The 21,235-nt window shown below is 35.6% G+C and overlaps 3 protein-coding genes across 3 annotated transcripts; 1 reads left to right on the forward strand and 2 right to left on the reverse strand.

Annotated features, from left to right (window-relative positions):
• Positions 1–3: 3 nt before the first annotated feature.
• On the forward strand, positions 4–1,168 carry LOC114535841 (eosinophil peroxidase-like; the record flags this gene model as incomplete). The annotated part of the gene is made up of 2 exons (XM_028557153.1): positions 4–1,011; positions 1,163–1,168. Coding segments are annotated over 2 exons (1,014 nt in total), but the record flags the coding sequence as incomplete, so codon positions are not given.
• A 779-nt stretch (positions 1,169–1,947) lies between these two features.
• Positions 1,948–8,725, reverse strand: LOC114535871. Its single transcript, XM_028557199.1, has 3 exons — positions 8,642–8,725; positions 5,676–6,703; positions 1,948–5,402 (listed from the first exon to the last, which is right to left on the reverse strand). Exons 2-3 carry the CDS (start codon positions 6,661–6,663, stop codon positions 1,948–1,950), a joined length of 4,443 nt encoding a protein of 1,480 aa, XP_028413000.1. The 5' UTR covers positions 6,664–6,703; positions 8,642–8,725.
• A 556-nt stretch (positions 8,726–9,281) lies between these two features.
• On the reverse strand, positions 9,282–18,753 carry LOC114535890 (ubiquitin-protein ligase E3C-like). Its single transcript, XM_028557218.1, has 29 exons — positions 18,564–18,753; positions 18,007–18,060; positions 17,818–17,892; positions 17,459–17,596; positions 17,159–17,262; positions 16,798–16,955; positions 16,531–16,678; positions 16,223–16,422; positions 16,066–16,140; positions 15,761–15,834; positions 15,535–15,635; positions 15,246–15,347; positions 14,982–15,068; positions 14,611–14,765; positions 14,190–14,404; positions 13,911–14,015; positions 13,721–13,751; positions 13,544–13,653; positions 13,041–13,176; positions 12,861–12,942; positions 12,618–12,711; positions 12,467–12,529; positions 12,207–12,331; positions 12,025–12,112; positions 11,612–11,710; positions 11,439–11,528; positions 11,151–11,217; positions 10,933–11,063; positions 9,282–10,013 (listed from the first exon to the last, which is right to left on the reverse strand). Exons 1-29 carry the CDS (start codon positions 18,621–18,623, stop codon positions 9,846–9,848), a joined length of 3,135 nt encoding a protein of 1,044 aa, XP_028413019.1. The 5' UTR covers positions 18,624–18,753; the 3' UTR covers positions 9,282–9,845.
• Positions 18,754–21,235: the final 2,482 nt, after the last annotated feature.

Here is a 21,235-nt window from a genome sequence, read left to right on the forward strand (position 1 = left end):
TTAGCTGGAGATACCAGATCAAGTGAACAAGTGGCATTGGCTTCAATTCATACATTGTTTGTTAGAGAGCACAACCGTATCGCAAAAAAATTGATTCAAATTAACCCTCATTGGACAGGAGACACTGTTTACGAAGAGACAAGAAAGATTGTTGGAGGAATCTTACAAAAGATCACTTTCGAAGATTACCTGCCTGAATTATTTGGTCATAATCCTTTACCGCGGTATTCTGGATACAAATACTGGATTAATCCTGGGATTATTAATTCAGTAGCAGCGGCTGCATATAGATTTGGACACAGCACCATTCGACCATCTTTCGATATTCTGGACGAAAATCATCGTAAGGTAGGGGCACCGATACCGCTCAAACACATGTTTTTTAACAACACGTATATCAACAGGCATGGAATTGATCATTTGTTGCTTGGTCTGTGTACGTTTGAAGCAGAAAAGGTCGACCGCAGTTTTTCTGCTGGAATTATGAATCACTTATTTGAGCGTGATCACTCGCCGGGACTGAACTTGATTGCTTTGAATATTCAACGAGGAAGAGATCATGGTTTGCCTGGATACAATGATTTTAGGAGATATTGTGGACTATCCGACGCCCGATCATTCAAAGATACCATAAAAGAAATCACGCCAGAGAACAGGAAGATTTTAGCAACGTTATACAAAGATGATCCAACTATTGCAGATTTGTTTGTGGCAGGAATAGCAGAACGTCCTTTGCCAGGTTCGCTACTTGGTCCCACGTTCACTTGTCTTATTAAGGAACAGTTTGCTCGTCTTAGAGATGGAGATCGCTTCTTTTACCGAAGAGGAAAAGTATTTACAAGATCTCAACTTCAAGAAATAAAAAAGAGTTCGTTAAGTCGTGTACTTTGTGATAACCTGAAAGGTGGTAAAAAACTGACTGTACAAAAGAATACGTTCCGTGCAATCAACAATGATGTTCAGCGAGTACCTTGCAGCAGTATTCCTAAGATTGACCTCAATCACTGGAAAGTAAGACAAAACTGATATTTCCATTTCCATAACCACTTGATAATGCACTTTATGCTATTGTCTGCATGTACAGTAAAGTCTTGCATTCATCACATTATAGTATCATAATTATGAACTATATCGTAACCCTGATTCAATTCATTTTTTCTAGATGTAATATAGCATGACAACATTCAAGAACAAAATATAAAGTAATAATTTTATAACAATTGTTTTAAAATTAGTATACGATCACGCTTAAGAACTATGTATCAGTTTACGATACTATATAAAAGCTCCACCGCAAGTTGGTAATGTCAGCTATTAAATAGCAATTATAGTTGCAGAATTTTGCAATTCTTCAGCCAGGGACGTATACCTTGCCTGGGGGGTGTTGTGAACGGCGAACGTAGAGGTTTATAGTGGTCGGTCATTTCAACAAAGGCTATTTTTACACATTATAAGTCAGATCTGCAAATCAGAGGTTTCATAAGAATACAGGGCCGATAATTTAAAGTTACTTGAAAAATTTTGCATGTTTCTGGACACGAAGTCATATCCTTTGAGAAGCATACCTACAAAATTGCAAACTTTGCGGGACTATAAAGGCTGTTTTCCACTAGAACGGCGGGGTACAATTTCGAGTTTAAACCTTTTTCCCCAATTTTAACGCACGATTGTCGATATACTGACTACATTAGAAGTACATAATAAGAATATAAACATGTTAATAGAAGTTACCAATAGAAAAAATGAAGGTTAAGAAGCCTTGAAAAACTGCTTGGAGGCAGTTTCACGCTCCCAGCGCCACTCGGTATGCAAAATAGAAACACTATACTAAAATTCATGCACATGCATTACATGCAAGTTAAATTTTTTAAAAATATGAGATGTAAAATATATTATTTTGTCCTAATATGCATGCTATATAATTAATCGTTTCCATTAAGACTCGCGTCAATTAATACTTTTCATCTTAAAACCCTCACTTAAAGCGTCAAGGTATTTGTAGGACTGATATTCATTCCTCAATTTTTTGTGAAAAAAATACAAAGGCCATCTCTTTAAAATTTCCCCGTCGGAGGACGTTTCCTTCCAACCCATTCTTTCGGAAATAAACTGATTAACGTAACGATTCTCTTTCGGTAATCGAGTAAATATTTCTTGCAATTTACTCAAGATCCTAGGACAACCACAATCTATCATATATTCATCAAACTTTAACCTCAAATATATTTCCTGAATAGATTTTATTTTTGGTTTATTAAACACAACTTTTTCCAACTCAGTGGGCTCTTTGCATTCTTCTTTTACAACAGGCACAGGAAGAATCACACAGTTGCTAGTTTTTTGCCACATAAATTCGGTATTTGTAGCATCATCGTCTTCTGTTCCGGAATCATCATCTGCTTCTTCTTCAGTGTTGGAATCGTACTTGTCGCAAGATGGTTCCAGCGCTTTCTTTGAAGGCATATCATAATATCCTGGGCAGTTTGTTATATCGTACTTCTCTAACGACTTAAAAATTTGATATGTAAGAAATTTTTTCACCTCATCTAGCTCATCATAAAAGTAGTTGTAAATCAAATGAAACTCAGCTTCACGGTCTGGATATTGTAACACAGTTTTCACAAAATCATTATTGCCGCGTGGAGTTTGTTTCAGAAGGCTTGGTCTTTCATCTGTCACATCATGAATATTATCATAAAAATACGCTAAATATCTTGGAGTAATCCAGTGTTTATTCGTGCAGTTTAAAGGTATACTTGGGGCAATTTCCTGAGCTTTTTTATGTACATGATTTAGCATGTCTACACCCATAAGTGCTGCAATATGCAGTGGCGACATTCCTTCAAATGTTGAATCACACTGAAAACTGGATTGATAAAGTTTTGTTTTCAAGAATTTTCTGAATAATTTCCTGAAGGTACGGCGTTGATTTTGTGATATTCCAAATTCTTCCAACTCATCCAAATCCAGTAGCATTCGATTTACGTGGTAAATAAAGTCCTCGTTATGCGATAGGATAGCGATTTTCCAAACAGTTTCGCCATTGCAATTTTTGTCAAGTACACTGGCATTCCAATTGTAAATCAAATATCTCGCCATGTGCCACAATCCGTATTTTGCCGAAAGATGAAGAGCTTTATTTCCACACGGGCAAGACGTTTTCTCACGATAAACAGTATACAAAGATCGTTTTCCGTAAATATATTGGATACGAGAACCTTCTGCAAAGTTGAGTGATATTTCATTACCACATTTTTCTTCTACATTCGCGCCGTTTTCGAGTAATAATCCAGTTATTTCTGTGTCATTTCGTTCAACTGCATCCATTAACGGCGTCTTTCCTGAATAATGTTTACAATTCAAAGTTGAATTCTTAAACTTCAGCAAAAGTTTTGTCACATTCATATGATGCTTGGACACGGCTGCGTGTAACGCAGTTTCACAAAACATATCATGAATTTCGTGCAATTTCTTTCGTTGAAGGTTAAAGGAATTTATAGGCTTACACTGCCAGCATTCATCTTTGATACCTGCAGTTTCTATGAGATACTTTACAACGTGGAAATGGTTTCTTGACGCAGCGTGATGAAGACATACCTTGTCAGCCTTAACACCGTAATTAAGAAGCAATTTAATAAGATCTAAGTGCCCTCGTTCAACTGCGATATGTATCAGTGTCGGTGTGTACTGATCAAATTTGATCAACGAAGCATTGTGTTGAAGCAAAATTTGAATAACTTTTGTATGACCATTATAGGTTGCAGCATGCATTATACTGGATTCTTTATATATTGTTAGTTTCATAGCAGCTTTAATTTCATCGAATGAGGAAACGTCCTTTAGAATACAATTCGCACACGTCCCGTGACTAATAAACAGCATTAGATTATCTACGAATCCTTCAAATGCTGCATAATACGCTGGCGGCTTTCCTTCCAGATCCAGAATATCAACCGAGGAAAAACTAGGAAGAAAAATTTCCAATAATTGAGAACCTCTTTCTCTTCGAGCAAGCTCATGTAAAATACATTCACCATTTTGTTGATTACGAATTTTAGTAACATTAAGCAGCTTTAGCTGCTTTCTCTGCTCATCATTTGGGCCACCAGATTTTAAAATATGCATACATAATCGAGTAAGCTGTTTGAAAGTTATGGTGATATTTGTTTTCTTAGTATTTTCAAGGAGACAATGTGCAATGTACCCATGACCTCGACGTATTTGAAAAGAAAATCCATTAATACGGTTATCATTGTTTAATAACCATTCAGCAAAGGATTGATGATAAATGCTTACAGTTCCATTTTGTCCAAAGTGCAACAAAGAAGATACATGCGCCAGAAGAATTTGTACGTCTCTATCTTGATTTTGGTTATGAAAAATATCAACGATCTCCGTTTCGTGCAAAGAGCCACCCGCCAAAAGAATTTCAAACAGGATTTCAAAACGAGCAGAATCTTCCTTTATGAAATACCGCTGAAATACTCGGTCATAAATATCGTAAAGACCGTTTGGCATTGAATTTATATTAATCGCACCATCAGTCCCTAGATTATTTTCCAATATCGTCTTAACAAACAAGAAATTTCCTTCCGCATGTTTGGTTAGTTCATCGGTTAATGGATAAATTGTATTCCACAGCTTGCTGATGAAAGAAGATTTTTTTCTCAAATAATGCGAAACAAAAGACCGAATATCCTCCATATTTCGTTCATCATCAGAATTTATAAACAGTCTTTGCACTGTTCGGGGTACTTTTGAAATTGCTGTTGTTCCGTTTCGTGAACTCATAATAACTTTTAACCACTGAGGAAACCAGGACATCTTATGACGAAACATATCCAATATTGCTGATGTTTCTCCGTCCTTTTCAGTACATTCATCCAAACCATCAATAACAATATATTTAAAGTCGTCTGGTTTGACTTTCAGTTCTTTTAGAGGCGCAATAATTGTTACAACAAAACACTGAATTGGATCTCGATTACACCGTTGTTCCAGGTGGGTTTGCAATCGTTTTTTACCATTTATGTGACTAGCAAATCTAGGAATTTTACCAGCTATCTGATCCGCTAAATTACGCACAAAAGAAGCACCGTCTCGCGTGACAACCGCAGAATAGTCACAGACATGATACCCAATGATGTTATCGTAGATTGCCAAGCTGGAAAAGGGTGAACAAATCAGTTGTGACATGAGAGCTGACTTTCCAGATCCTGGATCTCCAATAATAAGAACGCCTTGAGGAGCAGAATTACTTAGAAAGATGTCATCCAACTCTCTGAACAACCAGTTTCTTCCAATGAAATTTTCTCGTTTGTAAGATAAATGAGTGGCAGTAAAGTCAAATTCGTTAAATCCTAGAGTGTTAATTGGCGATATTTCAACACGAAGAGAGCAACCTATGATTGGATAAAGAAATTTATCTTTTGTTAAATTTTGTTAAATATAGCCACTTTAACTTAAAAACAGTTACATATCATGGAAACAAGAGTGAGGCAAAATTTGGAGAGAGGAATTCTCTTTTCAGTAAATAATAGAAAAGAATAACTTCAGACGAAGTGCACGTAATAATCAAATTAAATGTAGAATCATGTACATGTAACCTAAATGCTTAATTCTAAAATGCAGATTGAACTGTCTATACTTATACTTTTATGAAACTGTGAACTTACCATAATCCGATACAAACACGGAATTTTCACTGACGTATGATACCAACAAGGTAACATTTAGGATTAACAATGGAAGATATTTCCAACGACTGAGTTCTTTCACAATTTTAACGGGAAGCATGAAAAATGTGATAAACCAAAACATTAAACCGGTCACATATTTTCCGTAATCAACCTGAGCATTTGAAGCATAGGGCGGTGGAAGATTATTGTTTGATGCAGCTAAGATTGTTTCAATCATGTTCACCAATTGTTCTGTTTGGCGTTTCCGCTGGCTTTCCTTTTCAAATTCTTGCTGCCGTGTTAGTTCTTTCAAAACAAGCAAATCCCTTTCTAATACAAAAGAAACATCAGCATTTCTTACTTCCTCGATTTCTTGACGGCAATCTTGAACTTCTTTACACGATAATAATTCGACATCATTCATTAGGCGATCAATACTGTCAAATGCTGCTTTCTTTTCTGATGCATTGATCTTATAACTTTTTGTATGTGCTAAAACATTTCTCAAATCTCGAACTGATATAAGCAAGGGCTGTTGAACTTTAGACTGTTTATAAAATATTAAAAAATTTAAGAGTCCAGTTAAATCTGTGTCCTCGGGACTTTTAACGTCGTTCCACTTTCCTCCTAAATCGTTCATAAAAACCTTCGCTAATTCCCAGTAACCGTTAGGATCATGCCACACTGTGCTGTCACTTTGATAAAACCGGACGAACTTTTTCTTTTTATTGGCATGCATTTTCTCCAATTCTCTTGCCCATTTACAAGTATGACGACAAGGTTTTACCACAGCCCCAGGTATAACTGCACAATTACATATTCCGGCGGCATTTCTTAGCAATGTTGCCTGAAGTTCTTGGGCCTTCTGCTTGCAAAAATGACGTAAACCATTACCAAGAGTTCTCAGGGCATCGCGAACTGCGATGAAATATTGATAACCTGGATCTTCTCTAAAATTTCTTAGATTTTGCATTGTGTATCCCATCGTTTTATCTTGCAATAGGCTTCATAAAATTTCTTCTAGCCTTGGGGAAAATGATAGACATTACTTTTTAGAAATACTACAATAAGTGTACAGCACGACATGAGAATTACATGCCCTACGTCCGATACGAATTACGTTTCAATATTGAAGGTACGTCGTCCATTTTTTTAAAGCTGGTGCCAAAGGTGAAACTAGAACTATAATATTGGGGTAAATATTCATATATTCTGTTCTGCCAAGAAATCCAGCAGGCAGAACAGTCTATATATGAATATCCTCCTCCCCCCTCCCCCCAACTATTGTTCTAGTCCCTGAGTGGTGCTTGTTTGGAAGTATTCATTAATGTTTATAAATGGACTGTTTTACAAAATATCAATGTTATTCACCCAATTATGCATAATATTTTTTAAATCCTCATGGTAATATTGCAAAATTAATGTATATTTTAATGGGCTTCATTTGTCGTTTTGTGTGACTTTCTTAAAAGAAATTTCCACAGTACTTTGATGAATATTTATATTTTGCATCTGTATCTGGAGGACAACAGGTAGGTTTTATGTCAGTGCAATAGGATCTATACCATATTATAAGTAAGTACTTGAGATGTAATCCACCAAGAGAATTTTAAGATATCATTCAGTTGTAATCATGCCAGCTAGGCTTTGGCACCTGGTAATTAGGCTGTGAATTTTGTCACAATACATTTTTATCATGAGCACCAATTTCTCTGTTACACCTCAATTAATATTACATACTAATCAAGGCCAGGAAAGATTTAGAAAGTGGGGGCACTAACAAAAAAAGGGCACTTTCTCATATAGAACATTTACCCTCATACATCTGCGAAGACATGCAGTAGGATCAATATATTGATGAGGTACGTTTAGAACTAAATATCCCCGCCATCCCTGTACTTGGCAGAAATATGTCATTTAATGTCCCTGTTGAAACAAAAGAAACCAAGGCGACCATGTTATTATTACACATTTACATCAATAAATTTACTTGATGGAGAACATCATATGATCATAATATGATAGAGCATAGAGGACACAAATTCTTGGGGCAAGCAAATGTCTACCATTGAGCAGCAAAAAAGTGCATGAGCAGCTAGCATAGTTGAACAGGTTCCCCTGGCAATATTAATTGCTGCATTTTTATTTGAGCTGAATTTCTATTGGACTGGCTATTTTAGCAAAAATCTTCCACTTCTAGAGTACAAATTTCCTGACTAATGATCACCATGCAGTTCTGCCCAATCTAATGGGGCTACAGCACACTATACTTAGGCCATGAGGGCTTTAAACAGCAATATTGTACAAACAACAAAATGCACTAGCTACATATTATATCACAATTTGGTAATCTTCTCTTGCCTCAACCAACAACGCCCTTGCTTTTTTGACAATTACAAAAATTATTTAAAATTTTGGAGTGCAATTCCTTCATGAGATTTGTATATTTTACTGATTACTAAATCACAACGCGTCATAATATGAGTTACCACAAGTCCACAACACAACGTAACTAATCATAATCATATTAGCTAGGGAGCAAATATGTTGCTTAGAACTAGGAGGCCTACTCGTTCTTTTTACAGATTACTCACGTTTAGAATGTGAAAAAATATTCTCTTTGGGTATATATCGCTAGAGAACAGCGGCAGGTTTTCTTTATTGACAATGCATACTGCCTACTGCATAGTACCACAGATGAGCTATGTGATATGAATGACAACGTCATCAGCAAAAATTTTGTGGAACAGTACCAAAAAGTTATTCCCATTTAGTTGGATACACGTTCATATAGCCAATAAGTCCTAATATTAAGTAATTTAGACATTTTATGATCTTTCGTGCATTGTGCACTATAAACAAACTATTGTCCTATTAAAAAAATGGCTGGTATATTTTATGACGATTTTTAAAGTACTCTTAAAAGAGTACTTTAAAAGTAAAGATAAAATTTAGATATTTACCTATTTTGAACCAAATGTAGGCACTAATACCTCATTACATTCAAAACACTGCCATGATCACACCGAAATTCCAAGATAAGACCGATCGTTCCGATCGATCGATTCAGTGAGATCAAAGTATTCAAAAGTTCAAAACAATACGTATCTATGCCGTCATAATTTATGCCCATGATTATGGTGCATTTTTTTTCGACTCAGATGAGATATACAGTATAGATGCCGGAATATTGGCATGTACGTAGAGATTATTCTTAAGTATGACGTACGATCGAGTTGCCTATAACTATGATTGACCTAGCTGGGAAGTACCGAAGTAGAAATTGATAGCAAGTCAGGCAATTTTTACTTGAAGTCGTGTAATTTTCGCTAATTCATTCGTCGTATCTCCCCAAGAACATTTTTGGGCCCTTAGGCCTAGGTGTAGCCTAACTATGAGTAACTGTAGTTTTGTTTTGTTTTCTGAGGGGGGAACGTTAGTGTTCAGAGTTTAGGCATTCCTCTTATTTTGTACTACAAATGAGTTACAAATAGTTATGTTTCTCTGACAGTGCATAAAAACAAAAAAATACGAATTTGTGCGAATTCAGTGCGCAAATTTGACAAGTTACACAATCGGTTTTACAATTGTTCTATCGTATTCCTACATACAAACCTAAAAGTTATTATTTCAAATGAACGTACCATTTATTTATAATCTATTTATAATATAAACATACATTGGCGATACGTCACATTTTCATAAATGTTGTTTGTATATAAACATATGCAACTTGTAATTAATGCTAGTTATGACAGCATTTTTCATGTTTACTTTACTGCGTTTTTTATTCCACCTAGAAGTGATGGCGTGGCACACTATAGTGTCTATAATGGACAAAAAACGGCCGGGATGTAGCCATACAAGTAGCCTGTAGCCTGCATAATTGATTATGTTCACGCATGCTCATAAAGCGATGATAGATGCTACAATCCCGCCTAGGGGAATGGCCGAATGGGGAGATGATTTACCGTCCTGCCTACGCGAAATCGTATAAACGGACCATTGCTACGAAATGGAAATCTTCACTGCAAAGGTCTATTGTGAAACACGCAACTTTCTTACAAAGATGTTAGTAAGCCTGCTGGTATAGGAAATACCATACATCCATTTTCCGTATTTGAGTCATTAGTACTCAAATAATATCCGTTAAATAATTATTTCCAATTAGCTGAGTTCAAATCCAGCACCAGATTCAATGGAATATAATAATCTTTGCCGCATTGTCTCCAGGTCAGGATATTCGGGCAACTTGAGTAAGTTCACACACGTGCTTGCTGATGGAAGTCTGTCTTCACTTCCAGCGGTGTGTATCGTGAATGGCGGATAAAGATCCTGGAATAAGCAGATATAAATATTTTAATATGGGATAAATCTTATCCACACTAATCAAGAGACAACGTGTAAGTGTGTAGCTACTATAGAAAGTAAACATTAGGCAATATTAAAAACATTTGGGCACATTTGATGAAATCAAGACTGGACTAAGCCTATGCTGAGTTCTCTATCGGATAAAACAGGATTTACTGAGGGATGTTTGACTTTTTGATGCCCATATACAACGATTTCTGATTAAATTAAAATGTTTTCATTTTGGTTAAGAAATATAGCATTTTCCCAAACGTTTTCGGTATTGCTTAAACTCACTCGTACGCCTGTTCTTTCATTGACTAATCAATAAACTTATATAAACTTATATAAGCTTATGAGAAATGGTATTAAAGCTAATGGCAGTGATGCAAAAAAATTGTAAAAATCAAACCTGATTCACACAGACAACATTGCCCAAAATGCACAGCCTTTTTCAAAACATGCAGGGCATCAATATTATTTTTTCATCAAATCATCGTGGAAAGAAACGCGCCTAGCTGTGGGGATTGCAGACGGCAAAGCGCGATGCATGTAAAGTCGCGATGTTGCCGCCAATTGAAAGAAACCGACTGGAAATCCGCCATTTTATATTTTATGATTACTTTAAGCACAGTCACTATGCTTTGAGTAATTTGTTTAATAAAATTTTTGGGTCTTTCTGGCAGCCTTTGTATATTTAGTGAGATGGCAAAATTCGTACAAACCTGTCCATCTTTGAAGCATTATTAGCCTTCTAGTCTACGTGATTCTACTAGTGCGAGTTATAGACGGAATTAATGATAAACGGATTTCATACTAGGTATCCCGCGTATGTAGATCAAGAGTAATCGAGCTATGTTGGCCAAAGCTACCTTTTAAATACTGAAGAATTCCCAAAACAAACCTTAAAGCCAAGAAGAGGAGGTCGTGAACAACTTGTGACAAACTTCAAAAGTTGACGCATTTGATCATCGCTAAACTGTGACACAATTGACCAAAAATATTTCATACAAATGTGGTCCTCGCTAAAACCACCTACAAAGGTTACAGAAGAAAACAATATTTAAAAATTGATTTTTGTCACCGACATTTGATGAATTGGAAGTATAAATTTGAGCGTACCTGAATATGAAGTATGGCTTTTTAGGTCTTCGATATCTATGGGAACTTGCGCACCAGAGATCAACATCTGAGATAAAAGAGAATATGGAAAGATGTGAAAAATCAGAAAAGAACATACCATGAACAAAATGGAATATGAATATGAAAATTGGGGTCAAAAATAAGTTAACCCAACCTAATTTAAATTGTCAATTGTAGAATGTTTGTATGACATATGTATAGACTGAAAAGGCAATTATTGTACTGAACAAACAAGTCAGACTCTGTACAGCACAACGTATAGTTTACCTGCAGTTCATTAGGATCAAACATACGAAGCCAAGATATATCAATCACAGTTGATAGCCCTGAGCGAAATGCGTTACAATGGGGACGAATCTGTTTAAATAAAAGATTACGATGTTCAAAGATACAATTGAACCGCGGCCTGAATGTGTACGATCCGCTGTCTTTCTACAAACCTGTCTATTTAATTTGTAGTCAGCCATAAGATGGATGTATTCAATTCTGTTTTGGTTGGTTACAACGATATCTCGACCTCCAGGTTTTAATTCAACCACCTTTCATCGATACATTAAGAATAGGTTAAAACACAAAAATCTAGTCAATGTGAGATTACCGCAGTAATACGATCACTAACTTTTGTATTTTAAAAAAAACACGTCAAGAACTGTTCTATACCGTAGTTAAAAATCTCACTTTATTTGGGCTTCCATGCAATATATTTTGCATGCATAAATACGTAGGCAATATATCATTTTTAGCAGCTGAGAAGTCCATAACATATCCTGCATTTCTGAACGTTACGTTACCCTATGCCATTGCAGGATTGCTATTTTACTAACCCTACCATTAAACAGAAACTTAGTTGTACCTCTGAATGGCCCAGGTTGTCGTTAATGACAGTAAAATTCAAATCAAGATCCTCAACATCAGGACAATCTTTCAAATACAGTAAATTCCTTAAGAAAAATATCGATGTTTTCAGAAATATCCCTTTGCTTTGATGATGACAAGATGATGAATTGGTAGATACTAAAATTATTTCTAACGAACCTGTACATGTCAGGATCCAGAGATTCCAAATGGTTTATATCAACATCTGCATTGGTTTGACTTAGTACCTTGCAAAGGAAGAAGCTGGCAAACGGTAATTCAACCAGCATGTTTTCATATATCGCCTGAAATAAATATAAAACAATTACACTTTGAATACGCTTCATTTATAAACGTGAATCAGCAAAAATGATAGTGAAATGTTAGTTTGAAAAAGTCATCGCTACACATGAATCACTAACAATTTTTAATATTTATACCTTTCCGAGCATCTTTCCTAGGAAATAATAATGCGTGAAAACATTTTGATCAACAAGATGTCCCTTCAAACAGAACAGAATAGAAATTATTTAGTATTAACACACAACTAAATGCCACATATTTCACATTCTTGCTAATAAACGTCATTACCTGTGGATTTGGATAAAGTAATTCATTTCTAGTAGACGAGAAAAATCCAATATTTTGATCAAACCCAGCCTTTAGACACTCATTCAAGAACTCTCTAGAATCATGAAAGCGATAAACATATATCAAATACGAACGTAACTATATTTCTTAGTAGCTAAAATGTGCATTACGATTAGGATGTGATTTAATTAAAGCGATCTGAGCTGGTTGGAAAATCAGAATATCTTTGGAGTAAACAACTACCTGAAAAGACCTCCGCCATCAACACCAGCTTCTTCTAACCCTTGCAAGTTGAATAGTTTAACATGAATCCTCTGCTTGAGATCTGAATTAAAATACAAGACGCATTCCCAGTTATTTCAACAGTTGTTTTAGTTTAGAAGTGAAACAAATTAAAAGTAGTTGACAAGTGTTTGTTCGTACCTTGATCACCTGATAGTTCATCAAAAGCATCTTGATATAATGTCGCTCTTCTTATTCGTACTTCTGGACCCATTAAGAAACCGTGAAGATTTCCAGCATGTCTGACCTTATCTTCATTCAGAATTCTTTGAAATAACTGTTTTAAAAATAAAATAGACTGATCTAAACCAGACATTAGAAGAAACAAAAGGAGTGGAAAAATCTCAGCTCTTCTGTTCAATTACTGTACGTTCTCAATGTAAGAATTCTCGAGAGAATAATCTCCCTCACACTGGATCAAGTTTGTTAACTTGCTTTATATACATATGTACATGGTATGGTTTTGTTAGCAATAAAAAAAAATTTTTAGTTCAATTGTAAGGAAACATAAATGTGTTTTGTTCAAAACCTTTTGTTCATATACTACAATTACCAAGCCAAAAATCTAGTCTGTATCAGAATAGTTCTACTCAGTGAATGTTAGAGAGTTTTGACTCTATAAACTCGTAATGACTCAATGGTACCTTGACACGATCGACAAAGGGAACAACAAAAGGAATATGCTCTAAAATGGCGACATGAAGAAAGGTTTTTCCCGGCGTTCCATGTAAGTAGTCTGACGGGTTCACAGTTCCTATACAAAACAAAATATCAAATTTTTTTTCTGATTTAAGATAAAATTTCAAAATAATTGTCCAAACCTTTTTCTTGAAAAAATATTTCCAGGTCAATCTGCATATAGAGTGAAATAAAAAAATTAAATTACTGTTCTGAAATGTGGCGTACTTCACGTGTGCTCTACGATAATGTTTGTACTTTTGCATTCCAGCGGCACAAAAGACTAAGAATGACTTTAAAGATTAAACGAGATGTCTGAATCTTATTACATACCAACTCAACTTGAAGATCAACTTTCGACGAGAGCCAATGATCAATAGGACAATAATGTAACCTTGTGTCACGTGAATGTAACTGTTTGATCACGCGGGTCATCGCCTTGAGATATTACAGAAGATATTGGATGACATGCATGTGATTGCATGGAAGAGTCTACCACAAATACAGTTTCTAGCTACATCATGCACATCTCATCATGCACATCTAATTTGTATACGCGGAACGTAGTGTAATATGCACAAAATATTTTTGACACGACAGAGAATGACCAACCTCTAAGACATTATTCCATTTATCTTTACTGTACATCTCATTTTCGCGAAGTGATTCACCGAGACGAACTTTAGCAATTTTAGATCTGAGATTATAATTAGGTACAGTGGTTGTCCTGATTTCATGATTCATTATTTCAATAACACCAAGCGTGGTATCGCACAGCATTCTACCCATTTCAGATAGTTGTTCAAAACTAAATGGAATCTTGGCTCCTACACAAGAGAGGTTTTATACAATTACATCTCGGTTTTACGTTGTGTCTATGATAAACTCATTACTATAATATATAAGAATAGTAAGTGAAATTATAACGTATTTCCGTTGCGGAAAATAGTTCGTGTAATTATAATTTATTTCTAGTGCGATAAGCCAACTATCAATGAAAAAAAAACTCTGAGAATAATTGCAGGTAACTGACCTGAATCGTGTGAACGAAAATCAATATCGTGCAGTGAAAAGAGAAGATTTCCCAGCAGAAAACAGAAGACAGCAAGGAGTGGAGCTATGCATTCTGCTTCCCAGTTTCTTAGATTGCTACCATGGTTCACCATTTGAAGCAATGATAAACGTTTCCTAACAAAAATACCAGCACAAGAATGAGATATACTGTAAGATCCACACTATTGAAAGAACGTAGATTATCTTTACGAAACAGAATAAACACCTTTTTTATAGATATGGGGGTACAACGACACATTTCTATACTATGAAAGTAAGGGCTTTTATAGTATTGCCATAGTAACCACACTATACACCAGGACTTTAAGAGAAATCTTAGTAATACCTTACCCAATACTCGATTGTATCGAAACATGATTTATTATGTTCCACAACTTTGTAAAGAAAGTGCGATTAGACGACAGCGTCAATAAAATTCTATACAAAAGTAGAGAGATCACGCATTTACCAACAATATACATAAATTGTAGTACCCTATGTATTCAAACATCATTGGTGTACAGTAGTTACTTGCTATCATAACTAAACCTTCATGTCAAGATCTAAGAAACTTTTGCTATAAATAAAACAAAATACAATCACGAGGTTACAAACCTGGATTTATGGATATGACATTTTCGTTCAAAAATCAAACTGTTAACAATAAGAGTAAGCAGCCTGATGCAATCTTCGCTAAACTTTACGTCAGCTTGTGATCTAGATGAGGAAGATTTAAGATATGATAGTGACTTCTCGAGCCTCCTGTACCTAGAGAAGCCAGTTGTTTTAGGTTGTGTTGTCGTACTCCGGCTTTCCGAGCGCCATAGACAAATATTACCTAGCCGTGCAGTGTTATCTTTCCTTTAAAACCGTGCTATTGGGATAAGAAGAACGACTTACTCACCTCGAATCAAACGTGTCTAACAATAACTTTACATGACGTTTCTCGTTCAACATTTCAAAACAATCTTCAATCACCTCATCGTCGTCTTTTTCGTGCAAATCCTGAAGAAAAGGACAATGCATTCATCAATGTTATCTGTTGGTCATCATAATATCAGTGATTTAAGGAAACCATGATTCTTGTCACTTAAGATCCTGATATGAAGGAAATTAAATACTGCCAGAACCTGTTGCATTTGAGAAGAGGTTGATGCTTCATCATCTGAATCCTCAATTTCTTCTTCTTTTTCGCTTCTTTCCACTTAAACAAGGAGTCGAACAATTAGATTCCGTGACACACTACATATCTTGCACTGCATCATATCTTGCACTGCATCATATCTTGCACTGCATCGGGAGAGGCACGACTGCACATAACTCTACTACACGTGATTCAAACCTAACTCATACTGCATGTAGGAAATAACCTGAACTTAACAAATGGGATTATTATAATCGAAAGCCGGCGACGCTAATTTAAAAGTAAGAATACCTTTAGGAGGGAGTTTTCGTAACAGTTTCAAAATCGTTTCCAGATAAAGTGGAATGTCCGATGTTTCTAGAGTTTCTACAACAAAATAAAGCTTTTATTAAACATCCAGTAACACGGAACTCTTTCAACTGTATACCTTTACTCTCATGCACCGTACCTATGTTTGATTGAGCTAACTTCAAAATGCAATACAGTAGGGAAACAGTGGACGTAAATTGAGTATTTTGTAAGCATTGGAGAAGATCTTTGAATGGAAAATCTCCCTGATCCTGAAGTTTTGGTAGCAGATAATTCTTCACTTGATTTGATAGTTTTGGAACAAAGACCGCCTCCGCAAATGAAGATAAGAGCTTGAATCTAGAACGAGAAATGCACGTTTTGTTCACACAATAACAGACTTCAAGACAGTGAAGTGGTTTCCACTGATGGTACATATTTCTGAAACGTCAAATAACAGTTCTTAACCTCTGGTTTTCCTGGGATGAATTACATATTTGTCGTAGTGGTTTCGTGAGGAGATCAACAAGGCTGTCAGCTAAAGGAGTAGATGAGCCATACTCTATGGACGATGGCACACGTTCCTCCAAAACGTAGCGTAAATGGCTGAAATAATCTAAGGTTAAAAAAAATCAGTTTGCTTAATAGTAAAATAAATATTATAACTATGAGATACATATTTTGACTAGAAACATACATGCACGAGAAAAGAATATGATTTGTACAAGTTTTTACCATTCTCAGCCAAACACAAGAAAATTGTGGTTGCATATTCTTCATTATAGATGCCTCGGCTCATTTCAGAATACCATGCTGGTGATGTAAAAGACTCCAGAATACGTAACGGAATTGCAAACGATCTCTTTTTTGTTTTAATCAGTTCCCTTAAAATGCTGAAAAAATCAATAAAATTTTCTTGTAACCAAGGTCATAAGGTAACTTACACTCACAACTAGTAACAGCATTCACTGAGCCTTGATTTCAAAATTATCCTCACTGGAATCTGTCAGACCTCTAGGAGTTGTACTGTAACCTACAACCTGCATATGACTGCATATTGGATTACAGAACAAATAATAAATTATAAGTACATTACCTGGAACAAAGGCATAAAAATTTCTTAATCTGAAAGGTCCAACGTCTGTGATCATTAATTTTTATCCTTTTGTTATTCTTCAGTAAAAACTGGGATGTGCTTATCTACATTGAAATATAACATTTAAATTGGTTCATTAAATGGTTGATATGGACTTTCAATTGGCAATGTGCCTGAAGTATCTCTTGTAATACAATATACTGTAATGTTGTAAATTCAATGTCGGTCAAAATTTTTTAACAAATTACTGAGCTTTTATGAAGCAACATGTTTGCAGGTATTACTGCACTTATTACGTACCAGTCGTTCTGTATCTTGATGTCTGGAGTAGAAATAAAGTAAGCAGCTAAGCAGCAAATGAATATTGTCAATGTGTGGGTGTTCACTTCCTTCAAGTTGTGCCAAAATCTCATCAAACTCTTTTCTTCGTGCATCACACTAAGGAATAAATAGTTTTATAAGAAATAGTTTTATAAGAAATAGTTTTTCATTATAATGACTATCGAAGAATAATAAACTCTTTGAACGTACATCACTCATGTTTCTTATCAATGTTTAAAAGTTAATACCAACAGCAATAAAGTTCAATATTTTGGCAAATCCTAGCTGAGAAATAGTAACGATCAAAAAATAATCAGTTGGCAAATCAATTTTCTCACCTCTTGTTTTCGAATCCAATTTCCGCGAAAAAATGCTTGAATTTTCAACGCACTATAATTCCGTCTTCTATTTTCCTAAAATGACAGATTGGGTCCCATCAGTTTGAAAAAAATATCTATTTTGAAGTAACAAAGTTGTGTTTCACAGCTCAATTACTAAAAAAAGTATATTTAGATTCTTTATTATACCTCGCGTCTTTCCCTTTCAGTTTGATTTCTATGAATCAAAGATGATCTTTTCTCCTATAAGATTAATTCCTTGGTCACTATTAATTAATGATTGAATGTTTAACAGCAGCAGGCAGATTAATAACCCAAGTATCTGGTTATATTCTGTTGCAACCAGCCTATTAAAAGTGCATATGAACATGCTAGTTTGTACAGTATATGTGAATTTTGTTGGATAATATATACTGTTCAGATTTTTGTCTCAATCTGTGTAGTTCATATTCATGTAAACTAAATTAGTTTATATATCATCTCATGGCAACAAATTATCTGGTATCCTGCCTGAAAATAATTTATAATAACATATAGCTTGATATAGGATTGTACCATTTTACAACTTGCACATTGTTTACAAACACTGGAAAATTACCTCAGTCAGCTCAGAGTTTTTTAAACAGTTTGAAATTCTAAACTATATCGCATTTCCTCTTGGAAGCAGCAACCTCAGTCGCATTTTATTTTCAAATTCTTCCTCTAGCTCTCCAGAATAATTCTTCTGTACGTTTTCTATTTCCTACCTTTTTACTGGCTCCGCGAAGAGAAACCTTGGGTTTTGATTTATATTCCCCACCAAACATATTTTCATACTTTGTCTTAATATGCTAACCATGTGCACTAACAACTTGAAATGAAACTCGAGTCAGCAAAATAAGGAACACAAACAATGTCAAACATGACTTGCAAATTTTTATTCTTAATTTTGATTTTAACAAATTAGGCCGTATTCTCTGGCACGAAAAGTCGCTTAGAAAACGATTTTCGTTGCCCCCCTTCGGGCACTACTTGAAAACACGATAGAAAATTAGGATAAATTATAGAAAGTCTAAATTCACTTGTTTTCACCTTCACAAACCTGCAGTTTTCGAGCATTTCATCTTCGAAACATCAGTGAATTTGCATGTTTTGCAATACACCGACGCCATTTTGATTCAGGAAATGTCGAGGATACTTGGTGTAATATACGACATATATAGCAGATTCAGCAGTTTTATACCGGTATTTAAATGAAGTTTCCTACATTTTTGCTGTGCAAGCAGGTTTCAACAAGGAAGCTTTGAGTGGAGTTTTACGAGGTTTTTCGCAAATTTTCATAGTTTTTCAAAACTGAATTAGTCAGAGAAGAATTGGACAACAATTAATCGGAAAACATCCGCCAATTTTGCATACACGCATCAAAATCATCCACGAGCGTTTTGTTTCTAGCCAAGTTATATAAAATAATTACTACACAATTCCTTTCCAGCATAACCTTTGTTTTATATTAACTACTTTTATAATACACACGTTTTCTCAGCAAAACTATTAACAACATCTCAGTTTTTTGACAAAGTTAATTACCAACGCCTTTATCTTATTATCATCAATCCACTAAAAACGAATTTGTTGAGCGAAAACCCAGACATCTTTACGAAGTTGAAAAAGAACAAATTTCAAACATTTTCCTTATGAAAACGTGTGAGGACTTGTGAAAACTGCCAAGTTGGCCCAAGTCTAAACTTGCTGAAGTATTGGAAAATGAATCTGGAAATCCAGAAGTCAATGTTTGTGCATTTAACAACAATGCACTGATTGTAGATGCTATGGCAGTTATTCAGTCGATGAAAGGAAAATGGAAAACATTTGGCGATGATGCTCTTTTAAAAACCTCAACACGCTAGCACGAAAGTATAATTCCAAATGATTAGATTGTTGCAGACAGGTATCCTTAGTTGAGCATAAAGAATGCAGAGAAACAACGAAGAGCTGAAGGAGTCCAGAAAGTTCAAATCTTCGGAAAAGATCAGAGTGTTCCAAAACAGTGGAAAAAGTGTTTAAGATGCGGTGAAACCAGAAATCCCTCATATCTTTCTTATGTGAACACTGGAGGTCATGTAACTCCTCCCGGTGGTTTTCCATTTCAACTATGTACGTAACTGCTAAAGAAAGATGCTATGTTTTAATCCCGGTGATTCCGAAACGATATTGTTACAAGTAATGAGGTGTTTTCGCTTCATAGCACCACGAAGAAGCAGACACTCGTTTAATTCTACATGCCAACCACGCAGCAGCAACGTACGATAAAGTTATTATCAAAGGCCCTGATACAGATGTTCTTATACCTGCGATTGCCATGCAACAACAGATGCAGAAAGAGATTTTCTTTTTGACTGGCACGGGAGATAGACGTCGTTGCGTATTTGTAGCAATTATCTCGAAATTCTTGGGCGTGGATGTTGCACTTTGTTTACCAGGCTTTCATGCTTTTACCGGTAATGGCATTAGCAATCAAGCAGCATCATGGTATCAGTGTTTAAGTGCAGAAGTCGATCTCCCATCACTGGTTGGCAATGGCTGGACGCTTGACGATAAAGAGCTGGAGATAACTTGGATGACACGCCCACCCGCTCCGCGATCTTTAATTGAGTGTCAGTTGAGTGCAAGTGCAAGACTGGATGCTCGACCATGCATGCGTTGTTCCTGCAAAAAGGCTGACTTAAAGTGCACCAACCTATGTTCGTGTGGTGATTGCCAGAATGCAGTAGTTGAAGATTGTAACGACGATGACAGCAGTTATGGCCTGGCTCAATCTGATGACGATGATGAACTTGAAGGATCAGGATCTAATCTGGATTTCGGAGATGACGTCGATGATGAATTGTGGTATTAGCTGTCCGATTAAAAGGGTTGAGTTCAACATTTTATTTGTGTTTTAAAATTATAAGGCGCTCGTAATCTCCCACGATGGTATTATTAAAAACGTATCAATATCAACCTTGGTATGCGTGTTCAATTTTAACATGTACAGTAGTTGTACGTTGCAAATCACAAAACAAAGGGTATGCTGGAAAAGAATTGTGTAGTAATTATTACTCCGCCTGCGTATGCGCAGCGGAGTCTTAAAATGCCATGGTCTTTTTTCCTTTTCGTCGTTTTGGGCGACAGAAGTTGGCATTTCTACAGGTAACCCAAAACATTTTGACCGAGAAGCCCTGAGTTTCACGGTCCACGGATGAATTAGGTACATCAGTTGGCATGCAGGCGGAGTGAACGCCTTGAGCAGGCGTCTTGTTTTATATAAATTGACTAGAAACAAAACGCTCGTGGATGATTTTGATGCGTGTAAATAAAGTTGTTCTTATTTATTTGTAAATTCCAAGAGCAGAATGCTATAAAAAAATCGCAAATTGGCGGATGTTTTCCGATTAATTGT

Source organism: Dendronephthya gigantea, unplaced genomic scaffold (assembly GCF_004324835.1).
Source record: "Dendronephthya gigantea isolate DGI-Jeju-01 unplaced genomic scaffold, DenGig_1.0 000127F, whole genome shotgun sequence".
NCBI lineage: Eukaryota > Metazoa > Cnidaria > Anthozoa > Malacalcyonacea > Nephtheidae > Dendronephthya > Dendronephthya gigantea.

Coding starts and splice junctions, on each gene's coding strand:
- LOC114535871 (XM_028557199.1), bottom strand. CDS start 6,663: ATGGGATACACAATGCAAAATCTAAGAAATTTTAGAGAAGATCCAGGT. Junction 5,403..5,675: donor CGTGTTTGTATCGGATTATG/GTAAGTTCACAG, acceptor ATCCAATCATAG/GTTGCTCTCTTCGTGTTGAA.
- LOC114535890 (XM_028557218.1), bottom strand. CDS start 18,623: ATGTTTGGTGGGGAATATAAATCAAAACCCAAGGTTTCTCTTCGCGGA. Junction 12,530..12,617: donor TACTTTATCCAAATCCACAG/GTAATGACGTTT, acceptor TTCTGTTTGAAG/GGACATCTTGTTGATCAAAA. Junction 12,113..12,206: donor CTGGATCCTGACATGTACAG/GTTCGTTAGAAA, acceptor ATTTTTCTTAAG/GAATTTACTGTATTTGAAAG.